Source organism: Sminthopsis crassicaudata, chromosome 3 (assembly GCF_048593235.1).
Source record: "Sminthopsis crassicaudata isolate SCR6 chromosome 3, ASM4859323v1, whole genome shotgun sequence".
Taxonomy (NCBI): Eukaryota; Metazoa; Chordata; class Mammalia; order Dasyuromorphia; family Dasyuridae; genus Sminthopsis; species Sminthopsis crassicaudata.
Window position 1 is genome coordinate 417,037,681 of NC_133619.1, and position 17,706 is coordinate 417,055,386.

The 17,706-nt window shown below is 33.5% G+C and overlaps 1 protein-coding gene across 1 annotated transcript in view; it reads left to right on the top strand.

Moving 5' to 3' along the window:
• The window catches only part of HIBCH (3-hydroxyisobutyryl-CoA hydrolase), a 93,939-nt gene that overhangs the window by 55,215 nt on the left and 21,018 nt on the right, over positions 1-17,706 (top strand). Inside the window, exons 9-12 of the mRNA XM_074302858.1 lie at positions 6,897-6,983; positions 8,156-8,214; positions 9,763-9,844; positions 17,117-17,236. Coding sequence (XP_074158959.1) covers positions 6,897-6,983; positions 8,156-8,214; positions 9,763-9,844; positions 17,117-17,236 — 348 coding nt within the window. The remainder of the gene's footprint in view (positions 1-6,896; positions 6,984-8,155; positions 8,215-9,762; positions 9,845-17,116; positions 17,237-17,706) is intronic.

Sequence of the window (17,706 nt, forward strand, 5' to 3'; positions counted from 1 at the left end):
GTCTAATTTTCAATGAAGTATTCTCTTCACTCACTTTTTAAAAATATCTTTTTTGTAATTGTCCAATTGAGTTTTTATCTTCTATGGAATTTTTTTCCATTTTATCCATTTTATTTTTTAGAGAACTGTTTTCTTTTCCCAGATCACTAATCCTGTTTTTCTTGGAATTGTTTACCTTTTCCAATTCACTAATCTTATTTCTCAATGATTTATTTTTTTTATCTACTCTGTCTTTAAATGCGTGGGATGACTTCTCCAGGCTCTCTTGCCAAGCTTCCCTTTCCTTTTCCCATTTATCTTCTAGCTCTCTTGTGAGAGCCTTTTTGATTTCCTCTATGAGATTCTTTTGTATTGAGGAGCAGCTCATAACCCCCTTAGGGGATTCCTCTGGGGACAGTCTGTTTTTAGTCTCCTCAGCATTTGAAGTCTGCTTGCTCTCCATACAGAAGCTGTCAATGGTTAGAGCCCTTTTGAATTTTTTGTTCATTTTGTCAGAGCGGGAATTGAAGAAGAGAAATTGACAAGAGAAACAATAGGTCTGTTTTTGGGCGGATGGGGCTAGATGGTATTAATGGGCTTCCTCTACAGACTGGGGGGGAGGGCAGCAGCGAGGCACTAACAAGACAGCGATGGCTTTGCTGCGACTGGGCTCTGAGGCTCTAAGAACGAGCTGAGTCAGTCCGGTACCAAGAGACGCTGGCTTTCCAGGGGTTTTATTCTTCACCTTCACTTTTTACACCTTTTCAGCTGCTCCTGGCTTGCTGCCAAGACAGAACATCCCACATTGGGGTAAAAGTCTTTTCACAGAAGTGGAAGAGACGCACCCCTCCCCCCCTCCGGTCTGAGCTGTGTGAGCTGCCTGCCTCGCTCTCACTGTCTGCCCTCAGTCTGTGCCCAGTCTGTTTGTCCCCTTCCCCGAGCAAACACAGACCTTCTCTGGCGAATTTCAAGGATGTCGTCTCTTGATGATTATTTGTGGGTTTCTTTTCCGGTCAAGCATTAATTCCGAGGCTTGTCATGAAGTAAGTCCTGAGAGAAAATGTGGAGCTCAAGCAGCTGTCTGCCTCCATGCCACCATCTTGGCCGGAAGTCTGCCCTTACTTAACTTTGCATCAGTTCATATAGTATTGCCATGAGACTACCCTCCCCATAATTTCTTATAACAAAATAGAATTCCATCACACTTATATGCCACAACTTGTTCAATCATTACGTAGTCGATGAACATCCCCTTAATTTCTAATTCTTTACTACCCAAAAAGAGCCTACTATAAATATTTTTGTTCACAGATGTTCATTTCCTTTTTCTTTCTTCTCTTTGAGATTCAGACTTAGTAGTGGTTTTGCTAGAAGAAAGGATATGCACAGTTATATAGCCCTGTAAAGACAGCTCCACATTGTACTCCAGAATGGTTGGACCAATTCACAGTCCTGTTAACAGTTTATTAGTGTACCCATTTTTCCTCATCCATCTAGTATATATGTCATTTCTGAAGGTGGCACCTCATATTTTTTTCATTTTGCATTTCTCTAATCAATAGTAATTTAGAACGTTTTTTCATGTCAGTACAGATTCGTTGTAGGGGAGGTAGGTGTCACATAAACAGGGTGCCAGGCTTGAAGTCAGAAAAACTTAAATTCTTGAATTCAAATCTGGCTTAAAGAGTTACAAAGAATTGTACATGACTGAAAGGACTGAACAGTAGATAGCTTTAATTTCTTCTTTTGAAAACTACTTGTTCATATCCTATGACCATTTACCAATTGGAGAATGGATCTTATTTTTATAAATTTGACTCACTTCTACATTTTTTAAGAAATGAGGACTTTAGAGAAACTTACTATGAATTTTTTTGATGATATTATATTGTAAATTTTTTTGATATTACTTCATTGTACCCTTTAGCACAATGTAGTTTTCCTAATTTCCTCTTTTAGGTCTATTTTTGCTTTTGGTTTGCTTGATATGCCTTTTTTTATTTCAACTGAAGCATAATAGGTTCTATTGCAGCTCTTTATTTTAGCTGTCTGGATATCTTTCTGTTTGATATATGTCTCCTGTAAACACATATTGTTGGAATCTGGTTTCTAATCAGTTATGCTATTTGTGTTTTATGGGTGAGCTCATCCCATTCACAATTACAATTATTATTGTTAACTGTGTATTTCCCTACATCGATTTTCTCTTGTTTATCTTCCTCTCTCTTTCAGTGCTCTCTCCTCAAAAGTTTGTTTTGCTTCTGATCACTGCATCTTTTAATCCATCCTATCTTTACCATCCTCCACACTTTATTTTTTAATCCCTTTCTTTTCTTATTTTCCTTTTGGGAGCGACAGATTTCTATACATACCTGAGTGTGTATTATATTCTTCCCTCTGAACTTATTCCAAAGAGAATGAGGTTCAAGCATTTTTTCTTTCCATTATAAAAGCTCTTCCTTGCAAACTTCTTTTGTTGAGAAAAATTCCCTTATTCTACTTTTCCCTTCTTTCTCACTCTTTGATTTTTTGAAAATCACCCCAACATAATCATCTTATAGTCATACTTTCTATGTAGACTCCTTCTAACTGCCCTGATGATGATAGCATTTGCATATATTCCCATATAGGAATATACACATTTTAACTTTTTTGAGTCCCTTTTTTGTGCTTCTCTTGAGTCTTGTGTTTGAATGTCAAATTTTGCTGGTTAGGTTATTCTTGGTTATCCCAACTTTTTGCCTTCTGGACATCGTATTCTAAGCCGTCTGCTCATTTAAGCTGCTAAATCTTGTGTGATCTTGACTCCATGACTTTGAATTGTTTCTTTCTGGTTGTTTACAATATTTTCTCCTAAACTTGGGAGCTTTGGAATTTGACTATAATATTCTTGGGAGTTTTCATTTTGGGACTTCTTTTAGGAGGTCAATATTGAATTCTTTCAATTTCTATTTTATTCTCTGAATCTAAAATATTAGGATAGTTTTCCTCTATAATTTTTTTGAAATAAGATGTCTACATTCTTTTTTTTATAAAATGTGGTTTCTGATACTCTAATAAATCTTAAATTATCTCTCCTTGGTCTGTTTCTAAGTTGTTTTTCTGATGAGTTATGTCACATTTTCTTCTTTATTTTTTCTTTTTTGATTTTGTTTTATTTCTTTTTTAATTTTAAAATTTTATGTAATATTCCCTGCCAGTTACATTTAAAATAATTTTTCCATTAAAAAAAAACTTTTGAGTTCCAGATTGTCTCCTTTATCATCACTCCAAGAAACTACATGTGAAATTTTGCAAAACATTTCCATAAAACTCAAGTTGTGAAAGAAAACATATTTCTCCCACCCTAATGAAAATAAAAACCCTGAAAAAAAATTGAGAGAGAGAGAGAGAGAGAGAGAGAGAGAGAGAGAGAGAGAGAGAAAAAGAGAGAGAGAGAGAGAGAAGAGAGAGAGAGAGAGAGAGAGAGAGAGAGAGAGAGAGAGAGAGAGAGAGAGAGAGAGAGAGAGAGATAAGGGAAGATGAGAGGAGAGGGAGAAAATGAGAGTGCTTCAATCTGTATTTTTCTGGGTATGGATAGGATTTTTCTTCATAAGTCCTTCAGAGTAGTCATGGATCATTATACTGCTGGGAAACTATCAAAGTCATTTACAGCGGGTCATCCCAGAACATTGATATTATTTTATATACAGTACATTTCACTGTGTTTAAGTTCATGGAGGACTTTTCTAGATTTTTTCCTTAGATCATCCTGCTTATCATTTCCCATAGATAATATAAATTACATATCACAATTTATGCAGCCATTTCTCAATAGATGAAGCTTACAATATTTTTCTCTTTGACCTGGGAATTCTGGAATTTGGCTGTAATATTCCTGAAAGTTTTCATTTAGGGATCTCTTTTAGAAGGTGATCAATGGATTCTTTCAATTTCTATTTTACTCTCCAATTCTAGAATCTCAAAATAGTTTCCTTGATAATTTCTTGAAAGGTGATGTTTAGGTGATCATGGTTTTCAGATAGACTAATAATTTTTAATTATCTGTCCTGGATTTATTTTCCAAGTCATTTGTTTTTTCCAGTGAGATATTTCACATTTTTTTCTTGTTTTTTCTTTTTTTTTTAATTGTATCTTGATTTCTCATAAAGTCATTAGCTTCCATTTGTTCAATTCTAGTTTTTAAGGAATTATTTTTCTTAGCTTTTGTACCTCTTTTCCCATTTGGCCAATTTTGCTTTTTTAAAGCATTCTTCTCCTCTAATGCTTTTCACATTTCGTTTTATACTACTCTCAATTCTTTTCCTAAATTTTTCTTCTACCTCTTTTACTTGATTTTTTAAATACCTTTTGAGGATTTCCATAGCCTGACACGAATTCCTATTTTTCTTGGAGCCCTTGGATGTAGAAGTTTTGTTAAATTCTTCTGAGTTTTGATCTTCCTTGTTATCTTAATAACTATGTTTCTATGGTCAGAAACTTTTTTGGTGATCTGCTTATTTTCTTAGCCTGTTAATTTTTTGCTAAAGTAGGGCTCTGTTTTCAGGGTGGAGAAATCCATTCTTCTAAGCTTCAGGGATTTTGTGCAGCTATTTTCAGAGCTCCTTGTAGGAAAACCATAAGCACTCTTTTCTACCCTGGAACTGTTAGAAGTGTCCCTACCCCACTGTAGCTGTAAGATCTAGTGTACTGAATCAGCAGAGTCCTGGGCTTGGGTTGGGACTGGGGTTGGGGCTGCACTGGTGCATCCTGTGCTGGGATTGTGTGCTGGGCTCCCCACCCTGGTTCCACAGACCTATTTTGTTTACCTTACCAATCTTATTCTGGGCTGAGAGGTCTAGAAACTGTCAGCACTGCTGCTGATTTAGGGATCCCTAGATCTGTTCCTGTTTCACTGGGATGGGGCCAGGGTTAGGGCCCAGGGCAGGGCTGTATCTACCCAGCCTGCATCAGAACTGTACACTGAACTCCCATCCTACGATTGTAGACCTTTTCTACTGATCTTCTTGAGTTGTCTTTGGCTGGAAAATGTTCTTCTCTGTCTTTTGGGATGTTGTGAAGCCCTAAAATTTGTTTAAAATATTTATTTAAAGAAATTTGGAGTGTTCTATGGGAAAAGTTGGGTGAATTCCTGCTTTTAGTTCATCATTTTGGCTCTGCCTATTATTATTTTTTTATGTCTCATGATGTCATTAGTTTTCACTTGCTCAATTCTAATTTTTAAGGAATTATTTTCTTCAATGAGCTTTTGTACCTCCTTTTCCATTTGGTCTGTTCTACTTTTTAAGGAGCACTTTTTTTCAGTGAAACTTCATGCCTCTTTTGCCATTTTGCCAATTCTGTCTTTTAATTGTTTTTTCCCCTTTTTTTGTGCCTCTTTTAATAAACTGCTAATTCTCTTGTCGTGATTTTCTTGTATCAATTGCACTTCATTCCCCAATTTTTCTGTACTACTCTTAGCTTTTTCTCTGTCTCTTCCAGGTATTCTGGTTGGGCTTGTATCCAGTGATATTTTCCTTTGAGGCTTTGCTTGTAACCCTTTCTGCATTGTTGTCTTCTTCTGAGTGTATACTTTGGATTTTTTTTTTTTTTTGTCACCATAGAAGCTTTTTTTGGTCAAGTTTTTTTTTGTTGTTGTTGTTGTTGTTTGCTCATTTCTCCAGCCTATTTTTTGATTTTGAACATTTTGCTAAAATTTGTCTCCACTCATCTTGGTAATGGGGAGTCGGTATCCCAAGCTTCAGACTTTTTTTGTGTTGCTGTTTTCAGAGCTAGTTCTGGGGGATCTTCTAGTTTTGGGTACTTTCAAAGCAGCGTGATTTGGGGAGAAGTATGATCACTGCTTTCCTGGTTTGTACTCTGGTTTTTATCCAGAATGGACCCTTTTTTCCTTGTAGTTGCACATGTTAGTGCTTCTTTCTGCCTTGTGATGCAGCACAAATGCTCCTCTCTATCTTTCTGACCAGTTGTCTGACTCCTTCCTTACTGGTTGAGAACTTCTGAAGCTGCTGCTGCTGTTGTCATGGCCATCAATGATGGTGCTGCAGGCTGGCTCCAATACCAGAGATCTCTACTGCTGACCTGTTGTCTTAGGCTGGAAAAATATCTCACTTTGATTTCTTGTTTGGGCTACTGCTCCAAAATTTGATTTGAAGAATTCTTTTAAACTTGTTTGTTGGATAATGTTGGGAGAGTTCAGTGTAGTAATTGCCTGTGTTCTTGGTTCCATCTCCTTAAAGTTATGCAAATACCATATTTGTCCACTGACATTGTATAAGATATGACATGTTACATAAGACTTGACCATATAGTTGTGATTTAAAGAATGTAGAACTTTTGTAGATTGGTGAGCTTGCTGTAAATGGGGCATGTATGGAAATCAATCTGAGACAAATGTGAATGTACCCTTAAATTAAAATAAAGAAAAAGTTACCCTTTCAAACTAGTATCAGTTTTCTCATATAGTTTTTGAACACAAAGGAATAGTTTCCATTCCTTTGTTTGCTTCAACTCCTTAAAACAAGACCCCTATGAAATGTTTCTGAGAAAGCTAGATATAATTACTAATAATAGTTTTAAAGACTGATTGCTGTTTTACTTTTGTATCTTGATAAAAAGTAAAAAAGAAATGGCTTATTAGGATGGGACTCTCTAGGGGACTAGAGGAAATAGACAAAGGTAGGTGATATAATTTCTCCTTGTTCAGTTTCTCTTTCCCCCATCTTGGGCTCCCCTAAGTACTATTTGATGTATGGGAATGTGCCTTCCTACATGGAGGAATAATTAAATCATTGTTTCAGTTAAGAATATGTAGCATCGTGTCTAACTCAGATTATCTTGGTTTTTTTTTAAGTGTTTTTTAGATTTAAAATTTTTTTTCTGTGAGATTCCAATTATTCTTTAATTCTTTTCTTTAGTTGCCTATGCTGGAGAAAGATTTGTTGGCCCTGAAATCTCCTTCAAAAGAAAATGTGGCAGAAGTTTTGGATACTTACCAGAAGAAGGTACTCCAATTGATAGTTTAACCTCAGATTTTAATTAAAAGAACTCTATTAAGCTATTACTATATATATTACATAATATATATGGTGTATATATATATAGTATATATATTTATATGGTATATACATATATTTATATTATATATACTATATATATGTAATAGTCTTTCATATAAATGAGTTGTAAGGTCAGAGAGAGAGAGAGAGAGAGAGAGAGAGAGAGAGAGAGAGAGAGAGAGACCGACCTCATGAGGAGTTCTAAGTTGTCTAAGAGCTGAGATTACTTCCAATCTCCTCTTACAGAAGAGATACCTAGGGATAAACCTGGGAAACATGACAGAGTAGTGTGAAAGAATGATTCAATTTTTCTGTTTGGGTCTAGAGAGTAGAATTGGGAACCAGGGATAGAATCTGCAAGGAGATAGATTTTGAATTTTTGGCTCAGTACAAAGAAGAGCTTAATAAATATACAGTCTAAGACTGTATATGCTGTCTTTAAAAATAGTGCATTTCTTATCATGTAAGTCTTAATAAGGAATGCCACTTGTTATTGATGATACATAAAGAATTCATACTTGAGTGTGGATTGGATTATATGTTCTTGAAGGGCCTTTCCACCTTTGATAATCTACAGAACATACACATTATTTTAGGTTTTAGGAATGTTTGTCACAATTTCACTTCTTTAGTGCCCCTTCCACAAGTGAACAGTTTGTCATGTAAAACCTATATTGTGGGTTGAAATATGTAGCACAATGTTTTAGAGGTTCCACTCCAAAAACTTGAATCTTTTGTGAATACTGACAAAAACACTAAAAATGTCTAAAATAATTCTCCATCTGTAACAAAGCATATTTGATATTCTGAAATGTATGAAAGGGCTTTCTGAACCTTAAAGTGCTAAATAAATTATTATCTTTATAATGCCATCTGGATTTTGAACATAAACTGAACATACATAAATTATGTAAATTTATGTGACATTGTAGATATAATTTTAAACATGATAATTTATTATTATCTCTCAATGGATCCATATTTTATTAACTATAATTAGTCTCCATAATATATTAATAATATTAAATCCATCATTGTCAAAGTAATTTTATAGTTACTACATTATTTTAATTCCTTAAATTCACTGAGACAAATTTTTGTCTTCTCTTTTTATGCAGTGTAAAGTTGATCAAGATAAACCTTTCATACTTGAGGAACATATGGACAGAATTAACAGGTATTTTTCCCCGGGTCTTCAATGCTTTTCTCATTTATTTAATCACTTATCTATTCATTTTCTTATTTATTTCTAGCATCTATTTACATAATTTGTTTGTTAAAAGCACAGAAGTTTTTCTCTATCGATTTTCTTTTTTGTTCCTAAATTCTCTCTTTTTTCTTGCCTTCTCTTCTCCTATTCATTGAGAAGGCAAGAAAAAACAAGACCTATTACAAATATGTATAATCATGCAAAACAGATTATTAGCTTTGTCCTTTGCCTCCTCCCCCAGAAAACAAGTAAAAGAAAGAAAAAAAAATATGCTTCAATGTGCAGGCTATGCCATCAAATCTCTTTCTAGATGTAGATAGCATGTTTTATCATAAATTCTTTGAAATTTTAGCAGATCATTGTTTTGATCAGGGTGCTAAGTCTTTTGTTATCTTTACAATATATCCTGTTATTATGTAGAGAAAGAGGAGTTCTAGATTGTCTAAAAGCTGTCTTTTCTGGTTCTTCCTATTCATTTTGGATCTTCTCAGATTTTTTGAAACCCTCCCTTTCACCAGTATTAAGTTATTTAGCAGCAATCCTTGTATATCCGTTCCTATGGGAAGAACATCTTAAGTTGAATTTACTAACAGTGCAGTGAGATGAAGTGTAGAAGCTGCATAGTATCTATACAATGAATATATTTCTATTTGATAAAACATTGCTTTATTTTCACTATCTTTGAAAGTGATTATTCTGTGTTTCCAGGACAGCAGCAGTGATTGGGACAGAGAAACAGGAATACTCATTATATTTTAGAACAAATGCCTTGACACAAGGCAGAAGGCATAACAGACTGACCAAAAGGAAAATCTCTGTGAACTAATAAGTCTTTAGAGTCATTTGTCTAGAGTCATTTGTCCAAGGCATCAAGTAATATATTGTAGGTAATTAAATCATGAAAAAAAAACCAAATAGTACAGAGAAAAGGCTAAATAATAGTAGAGTATGTAAACCATCTGTAGACTTTTGAAAAGTGTTCATTTTTACATCTGAGAATATCTATTGATTTTGATAAACGTATTAACAAGACAATGTGGTGTAGTAGATATAGATCTGGCATTGGAGTTTGGAAGACTGAGTAAAGTTCATGTTCTGTCACAATCACAGGCTGGCTTTGTAATTCTGAGCAAGACATTTAATCTTGATGTGTCTTTGGTTTGATTTATTTCCTGGAAGGTGGAAGAAGTAGTATCTTTACTATTGAATCTAGATCTAACTCTACTCCCTGACAAAACAACTCAGAAAAAAATAATTAAAAATAGAATGAAAGATAAAATAAAGCAAAGGAAGTTAGACTTCATTTCCTTTTAGTAAAGAAAAGTTGGTTGCAAATAGTTTTCTAAAAATGTAGTCTATTTCTTGCTATTTTAAATTAGGTTAGAAAAACTATATTTTTACTGTAGAGAGAGGGAAAAATACGCTTTTCCTAGTTCTAAATTCAAATTCACTGGTGGTTCAGAAATGGAAAATAGTTCATTAATTGGTTAATTAGTTAAAATTTCCTTTCTATAGTTGTTTTTCAGCAAGTACTATGGAACAGATTATTCAGAATTTACAAGAAGATGGTTCACCTTTTGCACTTGAACAATTGAAGGTAATGTATGCATATCACCAATAAAATATTGTTGTGATAAGACCTATAATTATGACATTTTAAAAATCTCTGAATTGTTCTATTATCTTCATCTCACTTTCCTTTGTGGATCCTGGGTGAGAGAGCCTCTGACATCATCTTTGCAAAACTTTTGGGAAGATGGATTCCTTACTAGTTGCTGGATGACAAGGACAAAGTTAAGTAGATAGGAGACCTAGAAGAGAAGAACTCATTCTTACTATTTTGTCCTATAGGGACAAATATGAACAAGGAGAGGAATTATTAAGGAGAAAATGAATATATGGCAATTGTAGCATTTAGCTGTAGAGTCCGTTGCTATGGAATGGACCAATCAATGACCTTCAACCAATAAAAATAAACAAAGCAGGCCAAATTTAAGCAAATTTCAGCATAGAAATTATAAATAATTTTATAAAAATGTATTTGATAAATGATTAATGACAGTATTGAATATGGATTATAATAATTTCTTGTGAAGATTAATGACTTTAAATGTGAAGAATAATTACCTTAAAATGTTCATTAGAGCAAGCTCTGAACGCATTCATTTTTAAAGTATGTCTCAGTCTTATATTTTGAATTGTGATGATAAATTGTTGATATGGATTTATTTTGTGGCTAATAACTTCGTAGGTCCAGTTTGTACTTCACTTTTAACTCTGACTGATTTTAGCCTTTTACCTGACCATCAAGAGACTCCTTTTCTAGGTTAGCAGTTTTGGATAAATACTTGTATATATGTTAATGTTGGGTAAATTCTAATTCTTCCTTTAGTATAATCCTCAATTAATGATAGCTTTACAGTCTATTTAAGTGGAGAAAAAAACCTGCTTTTCTATAATTGGCCACATATTGTGTACTTATCCTACTCAAATATGCCTAAAGTATGATGGAATGTCACAATATTTCTGCCATTTCAACAGAAGAGAATGGTACTATCTCTCCCTTGTACTGTAGCAGAAATACTTGAATTTGAGTTTCATATTTTCCATTTTGTAGCTATTTTTGTATTCCAATATTTCAGCTACCTAAAATTTCTATATACAAGTGCAAAAACACCTATGAAAATGCAAAAAAGTTCATTGTTGCTTCTACATTTTTGAGAGGCAAGCCTCATGTTAAAGCTGTTGTTCTAAATGTGGATGATTATTTTTAGTTAAAACTGTCTCTTAGTCACTCTGTAAGACTAAGAATTATTGAGTGCCTCCTCTCTTTCCAGAGTACTTTACTAGCTAATGTAATTATTGCTTATCAAGAAAAAGTGAAAATTTAAGTAATATAACTAGCAATTTCATTTAAAAGAAATTAAGCCTGATAAGAACACATGAAGTCACTTAAAAATAGAACAGATAATAATGACTTGTTTTTCAAATTGGGCTTTAAGCTTTACAAAGTAATTTCTTCAAAATAATCCCTTCAGAAAGATAGTACAAATATTATCCCCATATTGCAGATGAAAAAATTAAGGTTTAGAGAAGTTAAATAGCTTATTAAAGTTCACTCAGCTGATCAATGGCTTGATGAACCAGTTCTGGCACTTGATTATCATTGTTTCCCTTTCTAAAAGCCAACAAATGACTTCTTTAATAACATAGTTAAGAATTTTTCCAAGTCAAACTCACCTACAGTATTACATGTTCCTTCTTCTTTTTATGAAAAATGAGGCCATTTTCTTTTCTATAATACTATAATACATTTCCAATTCTCCACAGTCTTTTAGAGACTTTTGGTGATGCTTCAGCATTCACATTTAACTGTTCTTTTAGTACCTTAAGATATGGTTCATGTGGGTCTACTTACTTGAACTCATTGAAGGCAGCTAAGTGCAGACCTGTAATCAGGGCCTGCTAGGAACATGCCTTAGACTTGCATGGGTTACACTTGCTGCTGTAGGCATTTGTATCCTCCCTATTATGGTCCAGATGGTCCAGTCCCTATAATGCACAGCGTGAGACTATTCCCTTGTTTGGCCTTTCTCTGGGACCTTTCTTTTCATCTACTTTGCCACTTCCTCCCCACCCCCAAATGCTGGTACAGGTGAATCTCTCTAGGGAAAGCAGGTCACCTATTCTTCCAGAACAATAGCAGTTCTGGATGGAGTATTCTCTGACACCTTCCTCTTCTCCTTCATGGGACTTTGCATTCTTCCTAACATAGTTCTTTGTGTCAATGTTGTGCCCTCCAATTCTCTTTTGTATCACTTTTGGCCCTGTTCAAGGTGAAATAATTTTTAGAAATAACTTTATATAAGTTGAACAGATTTTTTTAGGAAAGGTAGGTAATATAAAAATAAAAGATATCAATAATTTTTTAAGAAAAAGAAAAAAGCTAGAGTTTCTTCAGGGAGAGAAGCACAGTAGAGATCATTTAAATAGATATCAATCAAATATGAAAAAAAAACAGTAAAATGGGGACTCATTTTTCATAAAAAGAAGGAACCTGTAATACTGTAGGTGAGTTGACTTGGAAAAATTCTGAACTATGTTATTAAAGAAGTCATTTGTTGGCTTTTAGAAAGGGAAACAATGATAATCAAGTGCCAGAACTGGTTCATCAAGCCATTGATCAGCTGAGTGCAAAAAATCTGGCTTTCTAAATATTAATGCCATACTATTGCCACCTTTAGCCCTTCTTATCATTTTTAATAAGACATACTTTTTCATAGCCTTATTCTAGTCAAGCATGCCATCCCATTAAGTCTCAGTAGTCTCACCAGATTTTAGTCCTATGAGATCAAATTTTCTACTTTGAAACTAAGGTTGCAGGAAGTCTTTTAGGGGTGGACACCTAAAGATCTGAATAAATTCTGCCCAGGGCTTAAATACATCAAGGTGGGAAAAACTGGAGTGTTGAGTTCAAGATCATAATACATATCTGTAAGAGACAAAAATGTAGCCAGAAAATGCAAAAAGACTGCATTGATCAAGGCCTGATGTCATTACAGAATGAGGACTATAATAATTCTACTATCCCTTTTAACTGGTCAGGCAACATTTGGAATACTGTGTTTGGTTATGGGTGGCAAGTTTTAGAAAGACCATTATTTATATATTAGGGTATAGAAGAACAAGGTTATCAGGATAGCTAGAAAAACTTAGAAACTGTGACAGGAGCATCAGGTATGTGAGATTCAGTTAAACAAAAGGATTGAGGTTATTTAGTTTGAGGAAGAGTATATTTGTTGAGATATAATAGTTGTCTTCCAAATGAAAGATTTTCACACAAAATAGGGATCAGATTTGTTCTCTTTGAACCTTGGACACAGATTGAGGAGGAATGGCTAGAAGTTGCAGAAAAGGCTGATTTCATTTCTATATAACGGACACTTCTTAATAATTAACTGTCCCAAAGTGTAATGGGTTGCCTTATGCTTGTATGGGTTAGACTAGATGACCTTTGAGGACTGAATACTTTGATTTTGTGGAATGAAACTTGTGAACATTAACTCATCTTCCTATAAGACAACTTCATATAATGTGTCTTTTAAAGGGAAAGTAAAAAATATCAAAAAGAAAGAAAAGAAGGAAGGAAAAAAAGGAAAGAAGAAAGTAATTTTATATTCCTAAGTGTGCTATGATTTTTCTATCCACTGCGCCACCTAGCTGCCCCTGCTATGATTTTTCTAAAGACATCCTTTAATTTTTGTTGGTTATTACTACAAATAAAAACAATTTCATTTAATAGCAATTCCAGGGGATATAATGTCTCTAGAAAAAGGGTAATTATGATGCAAACTTAAGCTAAAATGCAGAAATTAAGGAGTTCAGCATAGAATGTAACTGCAGGCTGTTGATAGTTGCTTAAAATTTTTAAGAGAAGTAGAAATTTTTCTAGCTATCTGATTAAAAAATTTTAAACTATTCAATGAATATATCAATTACTTTTGTTTATACCTTACAAGATTTTTTGAATATAATTAAATAGCAGCCCTTATAGCATTGGAATGTAATCTTTACATTGTATTTAAATTATTTTAAATATATATACATTATAAATACATTTAAAATGTATTATTAGAAAAGTACATTTAACATGAGATAGCAATTCAACAGAAATTTATTAAGTGCTTCCTTTTTGCAGTGAACAACCTTGAAAGTAAGGACTGGAGTTTTTAGTCTTTGATCTTTTTATTCCAGATGTCTGGCACATAGCAGGTCCTTAATAAGTGCTTAGTGAATTGAAGTGAAAGTTCTATAGTAGATATTGAACTATTATCACAAGTTAAATAATGACATGTTATCTGCTCTGAAATTCCTTGGATAAGATAGGAAAAAGAATATTATTTGCTTAAATGAAGAGTATTTTTGTCAACTCTAATGAGAAAATAATTTTGAATTATCTCTGTATCCTTCCTCTAAAAGAGTAAAAGCAAAATTTTATGTTTCCATAAAGCAGTATTTTTCATAGATGGATTATAACTTTTACTTATACTATGTCTGAACCTTTGCATGACAGAATTATGTATTTATGTGTGTATATTTATATATATTTAATTATATTAGATCTTTATTATAGCTCTTCATTTACATGTGTGTATGTGTGTGCAATGTGTAAGATTATTTTTATTTGATACTTTGTGACTGTTATGAATTCATGCCAAAACCACACACATTTTTTGTTGAATCTGCTGAAAAAAATTTGTAAACTGACAGGCTGTTACAGTGACTAATGATATCTGGGCTAAATTTAAACCTGTGACTCTATGTAGTAACAATTGGAATCCTAACTTATAGGTTTCCCCTCAAGACCTTTCAGAATTCATCAAAAACTAAATTGCCTATATGTATTTGTGCATACACAGAGATATGTTCCAAACAAAGATAAAAGAACATCATCCTTGTAATGCAAGATAGGAGATTATTATTTCATTTAGCATTGATGAATTGAAAAAGATTCAAGTCATGACTCATTTTTAGTTTTTTTTTTTTTGTCAAATTAGCTTGTTGATTTCATGGTTTTTCAAAAAAAATTTATGAATTAAGTAGTTCTAGTTAGGTAATTTTAACAGTTTTTTGAATATTAAATAGGCTATCTTCCTCTAAAGTAGGGATGGTGAACCTCCAGTCTGCTGAATAGTTCCTCCAGTCTGCTGAATAGTTCTTTCTTTACTTTCATCTGACTCACAAGGACATAACTTGTTGTAAGTCTTTGGTGAAGATATAGTGGACTTAGAGATGGAAGAGTGAGAAGTCTGGAAAGAAACCAGGTCCTTAATTTTACTTCTTTTTTCATAGATTAAAATGACCCAAAATATAAAGAGGGAAATTTAAATTAACCAAAGACACATAAATTAGTCAAGTACCATGATTTTTTTTAAGTTTAAGTTTCTTCAGTTAGTGAAAATCTACTTTCTCTCCAACCTCCCTCCCCTCCCACATTGAAAAATAAAGAAAAATAATGTAACAAATTTATAATCAGGCAAAATAAATTCTTGCTTTGATAATGTCTAAAAAACATGTTTTTGTATGAGCTCTAGGTCCATCGACTCTCTATCTGTAGAGGAAATCATATTAGAGATTGGTGCAGTGTTAGGATTCTTACAAGGTACTAAGTCGGTGGAATTGATAGAGATAATAATTATCTAATTTAGCATAGTTCAGTATGATTGATCTGATCCTACAAGGAGATGTTATACTTGAAATAAGGTACTAAGTGGAATTGAGGAGACAATGGTTAAATCTAATTTAGCATTGATTTAATACTACAACAAATAATGGTTTCCTAGTGATGTAATGATTGTAGTTATATTCAGTGCACAACATATAAGTAAGAAGCTCTCAGAGCCAGACACAGAAGCCCACTACCCCACAAGCCCACTCTCAGAGGCGGAGTCAGATTCATTCCATTTTCCACCTTTGTGCTGGCTGGAGGCTTTGGATTCAGAGGGAGCTAGAGGCAGAAGCTGGAAGAGACAAAGGACTAGGGGCAGGAACCAAGGAGAGAGAAAGCTAATCGGGCCCAAGGAAGGAGACAAGACTTAAAAGGAAACAATAAAGGATTTGGACTTTAACTCCTGGCTGAATTTGAGGTGATTATTGAATTGAACTGAAAGGGAGGCTGCTTCCAGAAGCCCCTAAGAAACCTGCTCCCAGAGAACATTATACTTTAGAAAAGAACATTACAAAGCAGTTAAGAATTACATATATAGAGAAGAAAGGACAAAAAAGGAGCAAGCAGAGGTATTATCCCTATAATATGAGGAATACATATTTTATTATCAAAAGATCACTAAGAGAATTTACCACCAGAAAGTAATTTTGATCAACAACTAATGTTCCATTCAGATGGATTTTGTATAATGGTTGGATATAAAGTTCAGTAAATATCATTGAGATTGTATTTGAAAAACTGGGATCCGAGATCTGGTAGCTTTTAAATAACATACTGTCCTCTACCCATTTTGTATTTTTATGGATAGAGAATATTTTTATGTAGTTGAACTTGAGAATGCAGCAGAGACCTGCAATCTCTAATTAGAACTTTCCATTTTTGTACTTAATGAAATTTCTTCAATTCAGTAAACTAAAAATCCTCACCAAAAGTTCTTGTGGTCATGCAGCAACAGGCTATGCAAACTTTCTGTACATACATACAAACATACATATTGTGGCTACAATTCAAAGAATAATCTTTTAACATATATTAAGTTTTAATAGCAACAGCAGTAATAGCAGACATTTGGTTCACAATTTTTTAAAAAATGTGTATTATCTCATTTGACTCTCACTTGACCCCATGAAGTAGTGCTATTATTATTTCCATTATCCAAATAAGAAAAACGAGGCTGTCAGGCCATGCAGTGTGTCACAACTACATACATGTAATATCATCAACAACCTGTACTGTAAATATGAAAGAAGATAGAACTATTACAATTATTTATTCATGTCCATAATTTTTATTGTATTGAATATTTGAAGATATAGCTAGTACTTATACAGTGCTTTAAACTTTATAAATCACTTTTCATGTGATTTCATTTTATTCTCACAACTATGTAAGGTAAGGTTGCTATTATTATCCCCATTGCACAGATGAGGAAACTGAGTCAGAGCGGAATTAAGTGATTTACCTAGGTCCATGCAGCTAAAAAATAAATAGAATTTAAACTCTTCTTCCTAATTCCAAATCTAGCATCTTCTATTAAGCTATTTTACTGCAAATAAAGAATATGTACAGACAAAGATTATGTTGGTTTAATAGAGATGGTAGAAAGTCTATAAATATTTATTTTACCTTTTGTCTCAACAGGTGTTTGAAAAAGTGTCTCCAACCTCCTTAAAGATCACTTTAAGACAGATAATGGAAGGTTCTTCGAAGAGCTTACAAGACGTGTTAATTATGGAATATAGGCTGAGTCAAGCATGCTTGGTAAGAATTTCTAGTGCCTGGGAATTTGAAAGCTTATCATGGTCAACAGTCAGTAGGCATTTATTAAGTGCCTACTGTGTGTTTGCCCATAGAGTGATTGACTTTGGTTACAGGAAGAGACTTCACTTATAACTTTATATGAAGCAGTTATATTCTTATGCATTAGCAGGTCTATTATATTGTCTGAGAAGAAAGGCTTAATGTCATTTATTTTATTATAAAATGCTATTCTGAGTATTTTAAGAGTAAGTAGTATAATCATATACTGTGTTCTTGTTGACTTTTTTTTTTAAGACCACATTTATATATTTATCTTGTCACATGCTTTCCACCAGGGTAATATTCTGACAGGCAGGATCCTATCTCTTGTTTCTGTGTTGTGTATATTGAATGAAGATTTTGATGCGAAAGGAATGAATCAGTCATTTTGGGGGATTTGTGATTACCACCAAATTTACTATTTAGTGTAC